This window comes from Balaenoptera borealis, assembly GCF_965194805.1.
Source record: "Balaenoptera borealis genome assembly, chromosome: 16".
Taxonomy (NCBI): domain Eukaryota; kingdom Metazoa; phylum Chordata; class Mammalia; order Artiodactyla; family Balaenopteridae; genus Balaenoptera; species Balaenoptera borealis.
The window spans coordinates 72,448,370-72,462,149 of NC_138872.1; the positions used below are offsets into that span (position 1 = coordinate 72,448,370).

Consider the following 13,780-nt stretch of genomic DNA (forward strand, 5'->3'; position numbering starts at 1 on the left):
TGCATTGGGTCCTTGTTGCTGCGCGTTGGCTCTCTCTAGTTGTGGCGAGCGGGGGCTACTCTTCGTTGAGGTGCTTGGGCCTCTCATTGCAGTGGCTTCTCTTGTTGCAGAGCATGGGCTCTAGGAGCGTGGGCTTCAGTAATTCTGGCACGTGGACTCAGTAGTTGTGGCTCGAGGGCTCTAGAGCGCAGGCTCAGTAGTTGTGGCGCACGGGCTTAGTTGCTCCGCGGCATGTGGGATCTTCCTGGACCAGGGCTCGAACCCGTTTCCCCTGCATTGGCAGGTGGATTCTTAACCACTGTGCCACCAGGGAAGCCTCAGCCTGTTTGTCTTAAAGTCTTTCTCCAAATCAACTGAATTTTCCTTAATTAAAAATTTTTAATTAAATATAATGAAACATTTTTAGGACACTCAAAAGAGGATTGGATTTTAGAACACGAGGCAAACTGACCTTGATAATAGCCTAAGTTTTTTTGGCATTTACTCTGTGCCAGGCATTGTGATGAGCACTTTGTATGCATTATGCTTTTAACTCTCACAAGGCCCTTGTGAGACAGGGACAATTATTCCCATTTTTCAGATAAGGAAACAGAGGCTGGGAGATGTGAACTGACTTCCTTAGGAGGCTCCAATAAGTGGCCAGACTGGGATTTAAATGCAAACGTCACAAAGCCTACTGCACTGCCTTCTGGTTAGTAACAGGCATGATGTGTTCCATAGCCATGCGGCTCCAAAACGTGGAGGGGAGACCTCAACACTGACACTGGTGGCCAGGGTGGCTCCTCAGAAGCAAAGGTGGACCCTCTAAGATGTCACAGGCACCTTAAGGTGCTGGAGTTTGGCTGGGAGGCTGGATCTGGACCCATGAACTCATCTCTTCCAACAGGTTGATGGATAATAGGTTGATATCTGCCTGAATTAAAGCCATTCCAGGGGCTTCCCTGGTGGCACAGTGGTTAAGAATCCACCTGCCAATGCAGGGGACACGGGTTCGAGCCTTGGTCCAGGAAGATCCCACATGCCGTGGAGCAATAAGCCCGTGCGCTACAACTACTGAGCCTGTGCTCTAGAGCCCGCGAGCCACAACTACTGAACCTCGCGAGCCACAACTACTGAAGCCTGCGCGCCTGGAGCCCATGCTCCACAACAAGAGAAGCCACCGCAATGTGAAGCCTGCACACCACAACGAAGAGTAGCCCCCGCTCTCCACAACTAGAGAAAACCAGCGCACAGCAATTAAGACCCAACGCAGCCATAAATAAATAAATAAATAAATAAATAAATATATTAAAAAAAAAAAAAGGCATTCCAGGGGAATTCCCTGGTGGTCCAGTGGTTAAGACTCCACGTTTCCACTGAAGGGGGTGCCGGTTTGATCCTTGGTCTGGGAAGTAAGATCCCACATGCCACATGGTGCTGAGAGAAAAAAAAAAATTTAAAAAAGAAAAATCACTCAAAAAGAAAAAACAGCCATTCCAATAATATGCCCAAGAAACTAACACACCATTGTAAAGCAATTATACTCCAATAGATGTTTAAAAAAAAAAAAAAAAGGAATAGGAACATTGTAAAACAATTATACTCCAGTAAAGATGATTAAAAAAAAAAAAGGAATAGGAAATAAATAAAATAATATGCCCACATATCTGGCAAAAAGGAGGAGGGGCACGCCTCCCACATCACCCCACAGAGAGCACTGCCCAGCCTGGGAGGAGGGAAGGATCTCTGTCATTTTATTAAAGTTTTTGATTTCTGGTGGCGTCCTTGCTAGCTGAGGGTGGAGAGGTGTGTGATGGTTCCAGAACCCTTTGGAGGCTTCAGGGGTGATGTTGCTCATGACCAGGAATCGCCCCAAAACCGAACTGTTGAATGAGTTGTGAAAGAGGAGCTTTGATGCATGTTCTAGAGGAACAGAGCGGGGGAAGGGCACGAGAGGCCAAGAGCAGCACCAGAGTTGGGATCACCCTCCAGATGTCAAGCTGCTACGCAGAGCTCCCTAGAAAAGAATAAGAGTCTTTCGACTTTAGATTCAAGGTTCATGTCTTTTTAATCTTTCCATCCTTCACCTATCCATCCAACCCCTATCCCCCATCCATCTATTTATCCATCCACCATTCCCCACCTATCCATCTATCCATCCACCCACCATTCTCTTCCATCCATCCATCCATCCACAAATCTACCCATCATTCCCTATTCATAACAGACACTCAATAAACATTTGCTGAGACTTCCCTGGTGGCGCAGTGGTTAAGAATCCACCTGCCAATGCAGGGGACACGGGTTCAAGGCCTGGTCCAGGAAGATCCCACATGCCGCGGAGCAACTAAGCCCGTGCGCCACAACTACTGAACCTGCGCTCTAGAGCCTGCGAGCCGCAACTACTGAGCCCACGTGCCACAACTACTGAAGCCCGTGCACCTAGAGCCCGTGCTCTGCAACAAGAGAAGCCACCGCAATGAGAAGTCCGCACACCGCAAGGAAGAGTAGCCCCTGCTTGCCGCAACTAGAGAAAGCCCGCGCGCAGCAACGAAGACCCAACACAGCCAAAGATTAATTAATTAATTAATTAATTAATTTTAAAAAGTCATTTTAAAAAAATAAAATAAACATTGCTGTCAGTTCCTTCTCTACCTTCTTCATGAACCCCTCTCTCCTCCTCTGCCAACCCCTTACTTGGAGAGGTTCTCCAAGGCTCCATCCTCAGCGCCCCTCATCTTTCTCACTCTGCACAACCCCCCATCCCCCCACCCCACCCCCCACCAGGGCAACTGCACACCCTTCAACTGCCAACTTCCTCCTATATCAGATCTCTATCACCAGCCCAGACCTCGCCACTGAGTTCTGAAGCCATATTTCCAACTGTCTACAGAGCATTTCCACCTGGAGTTCCCAGGGGCCCCTCACACATAATCTGTCCAAAGGCGGGAACGTGCCTGCCATGCCCCAGGAAGAATGAGAAGGCTGGCATGAGTGGCAGCAGGGGCTGGAACTAGGGGTATCGGAGGGTCTCTGGACACAAGGGTCCTGGCATGGGGTTCACCGTGTTTGGATATCTGAGTCCCTTGGTCTTGTGTCTGTTTTTCCTTGATGGGCATAGGATTCATGCGGTAGGCAGCGACAAACAAGGCCTCGTCAGTGAGTTCTGTGCTGATCTGTGTCAGGAATTCCTCAGAATGGGAAACCTTCTGGAAAAGGGAAAGTCAGAGGGGCTCAGCCTGGGAGTTCCTACATGGGAGTCCTGGGTCTGGAGGCTCTCAGGCTGGGGGCTCTGGGTCTAAGGAGTCTGGTATCGGACGGCTGGGCCTTGCAATTTAGCCTGGAAGGTCCTGGAAGTGGAGGGCAGCCTTTGGGGACCTCAGGGGCCTAGTGCTGGGGGCTCTGGGCTCAGGGTTGAGGCCAGAGTTTCCAGGCTGGCGGTCTCAGTGCCCTAAGCCTAGGAGCTCTCCACTTCACTTCACCCCCACCCCAAGAACTCCTCTCCAATGCTCACCGGACCTCCACCCAAGGAGGCTGCAGAGGTTGTAGCCTGGGATTGCCCGCTGCCCTTTTTCTCCACATTCCTGGTAGCACTGGATGCCATCCCCCTGGGGACAGTGGAAGCCCAGGTTATGCTGCGAAACCAGCCCACTTCTCCCAAACCCAACACACCACCATTCCCCGCGGCCTTGGAGAACTGTGTCAGTTCTCTCTCTGAAAAAAAGGAAAAAAAAAAAAAGAAAAGAAATCGTTGCCTTAAATCTCCCTGGGGGAGGGAGGAGGTGGGACTCCCACAACACCCGCCTCCCGCCCCCCTCACTTCGCCCAGCAGGGGGCCTCTCTTCCCTTCTTCCCACCCAAGACGCTTCCCAAGACAAGGCAGCCCACTTGCCGCCCCCGACCTGGCAGATGGGTCGAAATCTTGGGTTACTCGGCAGGAGGGGAGACGGGGAGGTCTAAGGAGCCCTTTTATGGGCCGGGGGATTTGGGAGCTGGGGAGGAAGGTTGGAAAGAGGGGAACCTGGAGCAGCGCCGCTACCCGTTGCTATAAAAACCTTGGCGTCTGCGGAGGTTCAGCAGCCCCGTTGCCAGGAGAGTAGGGATTCTAGAACCAAAGCGGGGTGGGCATTTTCCCAGCTTGTCGCATTTGCTCCTCCGGCCTCTCCTCCACCCCCTCTAGGTCCCTCCTTGGGGGCAGTGACCCCCGCGCCAGTGGCCTTGAGGAACTTGGGAAGATCACATAGGGTGGAGACTGGCACCTAACCCTCCCACCACTAGGGGCACGCGAGAAGCAACCCCGCCCGAGGCCGCCCTCCAACCTCTCTGGCTGTCATCTCTTTGCCTGGAACCTGCGAGAGCAAATGGGGGCAGAGAGAGGGGGCGGGGAAGAAAAAGTGTGGGCTGTGCCAAATAACCTGGCCTCTCGGGGGTGCAAAGAATCGGGAGGGCGGGATCTTTTTTCTTTATCTTTGTCTTCAGGAGTCATAGCCTCCGCAGAAAGGAAAGTAAAGACATTTACCTAGGCCTCCTTCTCCTTTGATCTCTCCTTTTAAGTTTCTTCCTTTGCTCAGCGTTGATGGTTCTTTGCCCTCTCTCCTCCCTCTGTACTTTGGTACGAACCGATGGAAAGGGGCGGAGGGAAGAAAAGGAAAAGGAAGAGGGCAGGTCTTAAAGGGGACGCAGCCATTTCTTAAGCCTCTTCTTCCTTTCTCCAATTTTGCAAGGGCGAACGCTGAAGAGTAGGTTCCGGAAGCTAAGCACAGCTGGAGCAGCAGGGGCCGCAGCTGGAGGCAGGAGCGCCGGCGGGGCAGGCGGAGGCCAGCGTCTGCCCAGAGGAAGGGCTGGGTGTGCGCGCCCCCTGTGCCCCGCGCACAACTGGGTCGGCCCATGCTACGGCAGGCAAAGAGCTTTAACATCTGGGACCCGGCTTGGGGAGCGGGGACCTGCGCGCTGTGGGCGCGGCTGATGAGCCGGGCTGGAGGGTGAGCCTTGCGCCGGGGCTGGGAGCGAGCTGGCACCTCCAGATAAGGCCCAGGGCGGCCAGGGGACCTCCGCGATGCCAGGCGAAAATATCTTCCTGTTTGTGCCTAACCTCATCGGTGAGTGCTACCCGCGGCTCCGGGCCGAACGGGAGGGCTAGGGGCCTTGGGCAGGCTCCCTGATCCTGCCCTGTCTCCCCACGCCGTCTCAATCCCAAGGTTATGCCCGGATTGTCTTCGCCATCATTTCTTTGTACTTCATGCCCTGCTGCCCTCTCACGGCCTCCTCCTTCTACCTGCTCAGCGGACTTCTGGACGCTTTCGATGGACACGCTGCTCGAGCCCTTAATCAAGGTGACAGACACCTTTTCTCAGCCAGCCTTGAGACCCAACAACCCTCTACCCCCTTTTCCTGCTTCCTCAGGACCTCGGGGTGGGCAGGTACTCGGAAATCAGAGGGCTCTGTCATTCCCATCTCTGTAGAAAGCAGAATAGAATGGCCTGATTTTGTAGCAGAAGGGATTTAAGCTCGCTGTGGAGAAGAACTCATTGATATCGAGGGGTGTGGGATACCAAGACCGGGCATGGCAGTGCAAGTGCTGGAGGCCTCTCTGAATAAAAATCCATTCAACAGGTGTTTTGGGGGCATCTACTATATGCCAGGCATAAGCCATAAGGATTCCAGAAAGCATGTTTAGAGTGGAGGATGGAGAGGGACGGGGGATGGTTTCTGGAGAGATGATTAATTTTTTTAATCTGTTCTTCAGACCCACCTCTAAGACTTCCCTAAGACTTCAAGTCTCCTTGTCTTGAGACCTGGATCCTTGGTTCTGGGATTGATGAGTTGTAGAGCTAGCTTTCTCACTCCCTTCTACACTGTTTTCTCTACACTGCCATGCTTCCTTGTTTTATGGCACGGTGACCCTTGCCCTTTGACCTTCATACTCCAACGATAGCAGTCTGCTTTCCTCCCCAGGCAGTGGATTGTGGGCCTTTTCTCTCTTAGACTCTGCATCAGAGTGATACACTAAATATGGCCTCTGTCACAGATCCATTGCCCCCTTACAGCCCCGTTCCACCTAATAGTTGCCATTTTTTCAGGAACCCGATTTGGGGCCATGCTGGACATGCTGACAGACCGGTGCTCCACAATGTGTCTGCTGGTCAACCTGGCCCTGCTGTACCCTCGCGCCACCCTTCTTTTCCAGCTCAGCATGAGCTTGGATGTTGCCAGCCACTGGCTGCACCTCCACAGGTCTGTGATTCTGGGGGTGTTGACCGGTTGAAGAAGACACTACAGTGGGGAGGGGTGAGACCATATGGGAGGTGTCTTCAGGCTTCTTGGGAGGTCTCCTTTTTAGCTCTGCTTTGTTTAAGGACCCTGGGCAAATCTTCTCTGAATTAGCGTCAGTCCTGTTTTACAGTTGGATTAAGTAATCCCTAAAACTCATCTGAGGATTCCAAAGAGTTAACATCCCTTGGGAAGGGGCATGGGGCTTTTGAATCCTGATTCTTCCCCCAGCTACCCAGCTAGGTAGTGCGACTTCGGGCAAGACAGTGGTCCTCAGCTGTGCCCCAGTCCCTCCCCTGTTCGACAGAGGCAATCCCAGTACCTACTTTGTGTGGGTTGAAATGTGGATTAGGTGGGCATTCGTAGTAATGAAAGCTCATGGATTCCGCCTACTTTCTCCCCAAGTTCTGTGGTCCAAGGCAGTGAAAGTCACAAGATGATTGACCTGTCTGGAAATCGAGTGCTTCGCATCTACTACACCTCCAGAGTGAGCATTTGCTGCCCCTCCCTATTCACTTAGCTTACGGGCAAGTCCTGGGCTGAGCCCTGGGCCCAGGGTAGGATTGGTGGGAAGGGCTCCTGGGCTGAGCCCGAGAATTGCTGGAGAAAGCAAGTGGGCCTGAGGCCCAGGTGTGCCCAGGGAGAAGGAACTGAGTGGCTTGAGGGGAGAGGGAGGGAGGAAGAAGCCAGAGAGGTGTGCAGAACCAGCTCTCAAAAGGCCTTAGGCCGTGAGAAGGAGTGTAGTTTTTACCCTGGGTGGGCTTGAGGGTGTAACACCTCCAGGTAAGGCCCAGGGCTTCAAGGGGGCAGCCGGGTAAAAATATCTTCCTGTTGGTGCGTACCCTTGTGGTGACTGCTGCCCACAGCACCGTGCGCAAGGGGAGGGTGAAGGGCCTTGGGCAGGTTCCCTGATCTGCCCTGTTCCCCCTATGCCCACCCACGTCCTACCCGTACCGCCCTGCACCCCTCTTTCCCCAGTACAGTTCCTGGCCCCCCGGCCCTTAGTTGGGGGATCGGGGGCACTACCCCACCCTCTTGCTTAAGCAGCCTTTTTGCTGTCTGTGCAGCCCGCTCTGTTTACCCTGTGTGCTGGAAATGAGCTCTTCTACTGCCTCCTCTACCTGTTCAATTTCTCCGAGGGACCTTTAGGTAGGAGATGAGGGGCTGGGCAGGAGGATGGGAAGGGGTCGGGCCTGCCCGGGGAGACGAAGGCCCCTGCCTCACCCGCATCCTGTTTTCTCTGTATCGCCCTTGCTCCCTTCCCACAGTTGGCTCTGTAGGTCTTTTCCGAATGGGCCTCTGGATCACAGCCCCTATCGCCTTGCTCAAGTCCCTCATCAGTGTCATCCACCTGATCACAGCCGCCCGCAACATGGCTGCCCTGGACGCAGCAGATCGTGCCAAGAAGAAGTGACCCTGGAACCTCCAGCCCCTGGCTACCCACCTGCCCTGGGAGTCTCACTGTGCCACGCGGCACCCCTGTCCCTCCTAGGAGGTCCCAGGCTCACGTCTTCCCAATGTGTCGTCCAACCTGCTGAGAAGGGGGACCAGCCTCTTTGGTGATGTCATGTTCTCCGTCATCCTGGGGACCAGTCCCACCCCTGTGATCTCCAGGGACCTGGACTTCAAATCAAGAAGGATGCTCAGGAGGCCCCACCCACACGGGCAGTACTCCCAGGGCCCCAGGAGAGCTGTCTGAGGATCGGGCATAGTCACACCTGCTGGCTCAGCCCTGGGTTCTGGCTTGGCTGAGACCTTAGGGACACTTGAGTAAGGGAGGTGGGGTAGGGGCCAGGTTTCCCAAAAGGCAGGGGTTCAGACCTCTGCCCCTGGCTAGATAGAGGAAGCCTGTGGGTACCATGGCCCGGAGAGAAGGTGCTGTCGAGATCCCCACTGCAATCTCTGTCCTGACTCCGAAAGCCTTGATTATAAAGGCGGGAGCCTCACTGTTCTGGACTTGGTTTCCTTTGAGATAGTCTTGGACCAGGGCCTGGGTCGAGGGGAGCTTGGGGGAAGATGATGATCCATCTGGATACTTCGCCCGCAGTAGTTTACTGGCTGGCTCCTTCCTGTCATTCCTCAGTGACCTCAGAGAGGTCCCCTCCCTGCCACCCAAGCGCATTCCATGTCCCCTGCCCACCTGCTTTATTTTCCTTACAACACTGTCACTGGCTGTCTACCTTTACTTGTGTACCTGATATTTACTACCCTCACTAAAATGTAAACTCAACGAGGGCACAGACTCTTCTTCTTCTTTCTCTATCCCTACAAAGAAGATTAACCTTGACCTGGCATATCATAGCGGCTTAAATACGAATAGATCCGTTGGTTTCTCAGAGTGTGGTCCTTAGACCACCTGTGGGATATTTCTTGAAAATTCAGCTTCTTGGACCCTGTGCCAGACCTTCAGAGTTGGAAATTCTAGGGATGGGCCCAGAAGTCTGAAGTTTTAATAAACTCCAGCTGATTGATTCTTCTTCCCAGTTACACTGAGAATCACTGTTCCCTCTTAAACATTTTTTTGGGAACTTATCATAGGAGACATTGTTCCGGGCATCTGTCCCTGACAGCTATCCCTACTATCTGAGCAGAAAGCTGTCTGGCACCAGCTTTCTTTTTAAGGCTGCATTGAGCCTACCATATGCCAGACCCTGTGCTGGAGTTTCTTTGCAGATATTACTTATTTTATCCTTGTAATAGTTTAGCCAAGAGGGCTTCATGTCCGAGAGGGCTGAAATTAATCAGATGTATATTGAGGGACTTCCCTGGCAGTCCATTGGTTAGGGCTCCACGCTTCCACTGCAGGGGGCACAGGTTTGATCCCTGGTCAGGGAACTAAAATCCCACAAGCCGTGTGCCACTGCCAAAGAAAAAAAAAAGATGTGTACTGAGCCTCAACTGCTCTAGGCCCAGGGGATTCAGTGGAAAGGAGGCCACAGGATAGCCAGGAAGGAGATGATGCAGTTAGGGAGGTGCTTGTTGGGGGATAGGGTTAGAATGTGCTGTAGTGCTTTGGGTGTCTTAAGTAGAAAACTGGTAGTAGTAATTGGGGCGGGAAGGGTTAATGCAGAGGAGAGGATTGATTCTCAGCTGAGGGAGCTGGGAGGCCAGAGAGCGCCCTGAGCAGTTGCCAAATGGAAGCCGATTGATGTGCTGGAACACCGAGCACTGGGGATTGGTGGCTGGAGAGCTGATGAGAGGTGGGGTGGAAGCCAGCGGCAGTCTGAGGAACCCAGGAGGGCTTTTGGACTTCACCCTGAGGGCCACATGGAGGCGCTGAAGGAATCTTTCAAAATAATAGGTAAATTATTCACATGTAAAAATAGTAAATTGCACACATTACGAAAGGATGACGAAGTCTTCTGCCATTTTAAGCTCCCAGTTCTCCCCAGAGGCAACCACTGCTACTCACTGCTTCTGTGTCTAAATAAATTCTTCACGTCTACACGTATTCTGTATTTTAAAATTCATTTTGTATATTTTCTGGTCCGCTAATGAAACCCAGCAGGACCCTGTGGAGCTCCCAGGTACAAATCCTTTTCGTGTCTCCTGTTTCTTGTTTGTAGGAAATAGGCTTCATTCAGCCTCCATGACCCCTGAGTTCCAAAGGGCAGGTTCAAACAGTTGCTAATCAGAGAAGGGAGGGAATGCGGAAACAAGGGAGGAGATGTCAAGAGACAATTGTGCAGCCTTGGGGCTGGGTCGTGGTTCCTCCTCAAGGAATATACGTGTTGTTGTTTTTTTTTAATTTATTTTACTGCGCACGGGCTTTTCTCTAGTTGCGGGGAGCGGGGGCTACTGTTCGTTGTGGTGTGTGGGCTTCTCATTGCAGTGGCTTCTCTTGTTGTGGAGCACGGGCTCTAGGTGCGCGGGCTTCAGTAGATGTGGCACGAGGGCTCAGTAGTTGTGGCTTGTGGGCTCTAGAGCACAGACTCAGTAGTTGTGGCGCACGGGCTTAGTTGCTCCGCGGCATGTGGGATCTTCCGGGACCAGGGCTCAAACCCATGTCCCCTGCATTGCCAGGCGGATTCTTAACCACTGCGCCACCAGGGACGTCCCAAGATAGGTTATTTTTAACTCATGTTAAGGCCTAATCAGGAGCTCCTGACTGGGAGCTCCTGAAGCAGAGATTCAGGGACTCAGGCTCCTCCCGACTTATAGTTCTGTGATTTTCAACACACAGCTTCCAAGAGCACCCTGCTTGCCTTCATCTCATGCAGGCAGAGGTGCACCTGGAGGACTGCACGAGGCTGGTTTATGGGAAGGCAGGGAATTGGCACGTGCTACTGCCACTCCCATTCCACTGGCTGCAACTCAAGTCACGTGGCCACATCTACATGCAGGGGAGGTTGGGAAAGAGATTAGTTGTGGGACTAGGAGGAAGAGCAGATAGATTTGGTAGGCAGGGTCTTACCATATAGAGTGTGGTTTTGCTGTTTAAAGACAAATTTTTCTTATACAAGGCGTACTTCAAGAAATCAATTAATTTATTTGGTATTCAACCAAAGAAAAGCCATTTGCTCCAGTGCTGGAGGAAAACAGGCTGTGTTGATCTTCATCACAGATCACACCATTCTGTATTTAATGGGCAATTTAAGGGAACTTCAAGGATAAATTTGGTACCAAGGGACTGACTGAGAATTGGGCTCTGGTGTGAGCTGGAACTCCACTATATTTCCAGCAAGTCCTGTTTTCCAACCACAGAGGTATATCTTGTATCCCCCACTATACAATAAGTGCTGGGGAGACAGTGAAAACCTTTCTTCATGCAAAAAGCTTCTATTACCTTATTGGATTTCACAACTTTATGAGGTACATGTAGTCAGGATAGGCTAGATTATGCTGTGGTAACACCCCCCCTCCACCCCCGCACCAAATCTCAGTTACTTAATACAGCAAACATTTCTCCCTCCTGCTGCATGTCTATTGCAGGTCAACTGTGGCTCTGCTTGGACATTTTTCTCTGGGACCCAGGCCAATATTTGAATATTGCTGGTTAACATGGGCAAGGAAAAAGGATGGTGATGTCACTCCCTCTTAGATTTCATTGGCCTGAATAGGTCATATATGTGGCCAAGCCCAATGGCCATTGGAGATCTATGTGGAGACATCAAGTCATCAATTGGAAATGAGCTTAGAGCTCAGGGGTGAGATCAGGGATGAAGAAACGGATTTTTGAATCTAAAGCCATAAGACTGGCCAAGAATGTAGCTGAGTAAGAGAACAAGGCTCTGAGAATTCCCTGGCAGTGGTTAGGACTCCACGCTTTCACTGCTGAGGGCCTGAGTTCAATCCCTGGTCAAGGAACTAAGATCTCACAAGCCGCACGGCATGGCCAAAAAAAAAACAAGGCTCAGAGTGACTCATATTTAGCGGCTGAGCAGAGAAAGTAGAGCTGGCCAAGGGAACTGAGACACAGCCAGGGAGGTGGAAAGAAAAGTGCAGCAGGCCAGGTCATGGGAGCCTGGGGTGGAAGAGGGGTGACCAACTGTGCTGAATGATGGGAGAGGCTGAACGAGAGGACCTAACTGCTGTGTTTAGCAACAAGGACATCACTGGTGATGCCAAACAGAGCCATTTCCCTGAAGCAAGGGGTGGAGACAGAAGCTAATTGGAGTGGTTTGAGGAGATAATGAGACGTGAGGAATGGAAACTAAAGACTTTGGCCGTGAAGGAGGACATATGGCAGCTGGAGGGAATGTAGGGCTGAGAGAGTTGGTTCTCCATGGGAGGGAGCAGAGCATGTTTATATACCGGTGACCCCGATCCAGGAGAGGGAGAAACAGACGGTGAAGGAGAGAAAGGAGGTGGGGACGGAAGAGGTGAGAGAAAGTGGGCAGGGGTGTGGGAGGTGGAGAGGAGAGGGGGTGTGAACAGCTCTTCTGAAGGGGATCTCACGCAAGCTAGACAAGCAGAGTCAGAGGCCGTTAGGTCTCCCGAGATTTGTTGCCGTGAGTTTCAAATGAGATCAGTCAGTAGGTGGGGTGTTCTTCCTCCAGGAACACGCAGCTGGTCAGGGCCGGTGGAGGGGGCAGTAGCTGGTTCAAGTCGGGATGGGGCTTTTTCCACTGAGCATCGTTGGGTGGGGGAGAGGCGAGGAGTGAGGGAGGGTTTTTTTTATTGAAGTATAGTTGATTCATTTTTATTTTTATTTTTTTAGCTCTCATTACTTATGATCACTCTTCATACATAATCTTAGGCAATCAGTCATGGAACATAAGTTTTTAAACCTTTACCCTATTGCCCACCTACCTCTAATCCAGCTTCCCCTCTGACCACCCCAGGGTGAGAGAAAGGAGATTGCCATCCAGAAACAATCTGGTTTGGAATACAGGGGGACAATCAAACATCCTCAGTGGGATGTCAGCGGGGATCTGCCACCACTCAAAACTCAGCCCTTATGTGGTCTTGAAATTATTCCTGGCTGCTCCATGTAGGGGCAGATCTAGGCAAAATTGTGTAGTCCGTGAAGTCTGGTTTCTGCACTTCTTCCGTGGCCCCCAGAGCTGCGCTGCTGTTCCCTACAGCTGAGAGTCCTCCCCTGTGGCTTGTGCTTCACAGGCAGCTCTGAATCAGTATGATGTTAATTTCTGCTGTACAGCAAAGTGACTCAGTTATACATATATATGCATTTTTTTTTAAATTCTTCATTATGGTTTATCATAGGATATTGAATATAGTTCTCTGTGCTATACAATAGGACCTTGTTTATCCATTCTGTATATAATAGCTTACATCTGCTACCCCCAACCTCACACACCATCCCTCCCCCAGCCCCCTCCCCCTTGGCAACCATAAGCCTGTTCTGTGTCCATGAGTCTGTTTCATAGGTTCATTTGTGTCATATTTTAGATTCCACATATAAGTGATATTGTATGGTATTTCTCTCTTACTGACTTCACTTATAATCTCTAGTTGCATCCATGTTGCTGTAAATGGCATTATTTCATTCTTTTTTATAGCTGAGTAGTATTCCATTGTATATATGTACCACACCTTTTTATCCAATCATCTGTCGATGGACATTCAGGTTGCTTCCATGTCTTGACTATTGTGCATAGTGCTGCTAGGGACATAGGGGCGCATGTAGCTTTTTGAATTATAGTTTTGTCTGGATATATGCCCAGGAGTGGGATTGCTAGATCATAGGTTAATTCTGTTTTTAGTTTCTGAGGAACCTCCAAACTGTTTTCCATAGTGGCTGCACCAACTTACATTCCCACCAACAGTGTAGGAGGGTTCCCTTTTCTGAGGGAGGTTTTGACTGAGAATGAGTGAATTACACAACAGACAACAGAATCTAAGCTGGGCAAGATTGAAACGAAAGGGGTGTGGGGTTCAACGTTGAGAAAGTGGTTGAGAACAAGGTCACTGAAGCCTGGAGTCAGAGGAATGGTTGTTGGAAGGCGAGGATGAGGTGGCAGGAGTTGATTTCAGAGGTGCTGTGGTTATCAGTAATGACAATGTCAAAGGATGGCCACGGGAGCTGTGGCCGAGACAGGAAGGAACTTACCCTCCATGGGCAACCTTA

The 13,780-nt window shown here is 51.3% G+C and overlaps 1 protein-coding gene and 1 long non-coding RNA gene across 2 annotated transcripts; one reads left to right on the forward strand and one right to left on the reverse strand.

The window, feature by feature from the left end:
* Positions 1-9: 9 nt before the first annotated feature.
* LOC309613829 lies at positions 10-4,290 on the reverse strand. Its single transcript, XR_014235902.1, has 3 exons — positions 3,872-4,290; positions 3,494-3,693; positions 10-1,996 (listed from the first exon to the last, which is right to left on the reverse strand). It is a non-coding gene; the product is annotated as an uncharacterized lncRNA (long non-coding RNA).
* A 359-nt stretch (positions 4,291-4,649) lies between these two features.
* CDIPT (CDP-diacylglycerol--inositol 3-phosphatidyltransferase) lies at positions 4,650-9,700 on the forward strand. Its single transcript, XM_082361254.1, has 6 exons — positions 4,650-5,078; positions 5,178-5,312; positions 6,060-6,213; positions 6,655-6,736; positions 7,317-7,398; positions 7,518-9,700. Exons 1-6 carry the CDS (start codon positions 5,036-5,038, stop codon positions 7,661-7,663), a joined length of 642 nt encoding a protein of 213 aa, XP_082217380.1. The 5' UTR covers positions 4,650-5,035; the 3' UTR covers positions 7,664-9,700.
* The last annotated feature ends 4,080 nt before the right edge of the window (positions 9,701-13,780 follow it).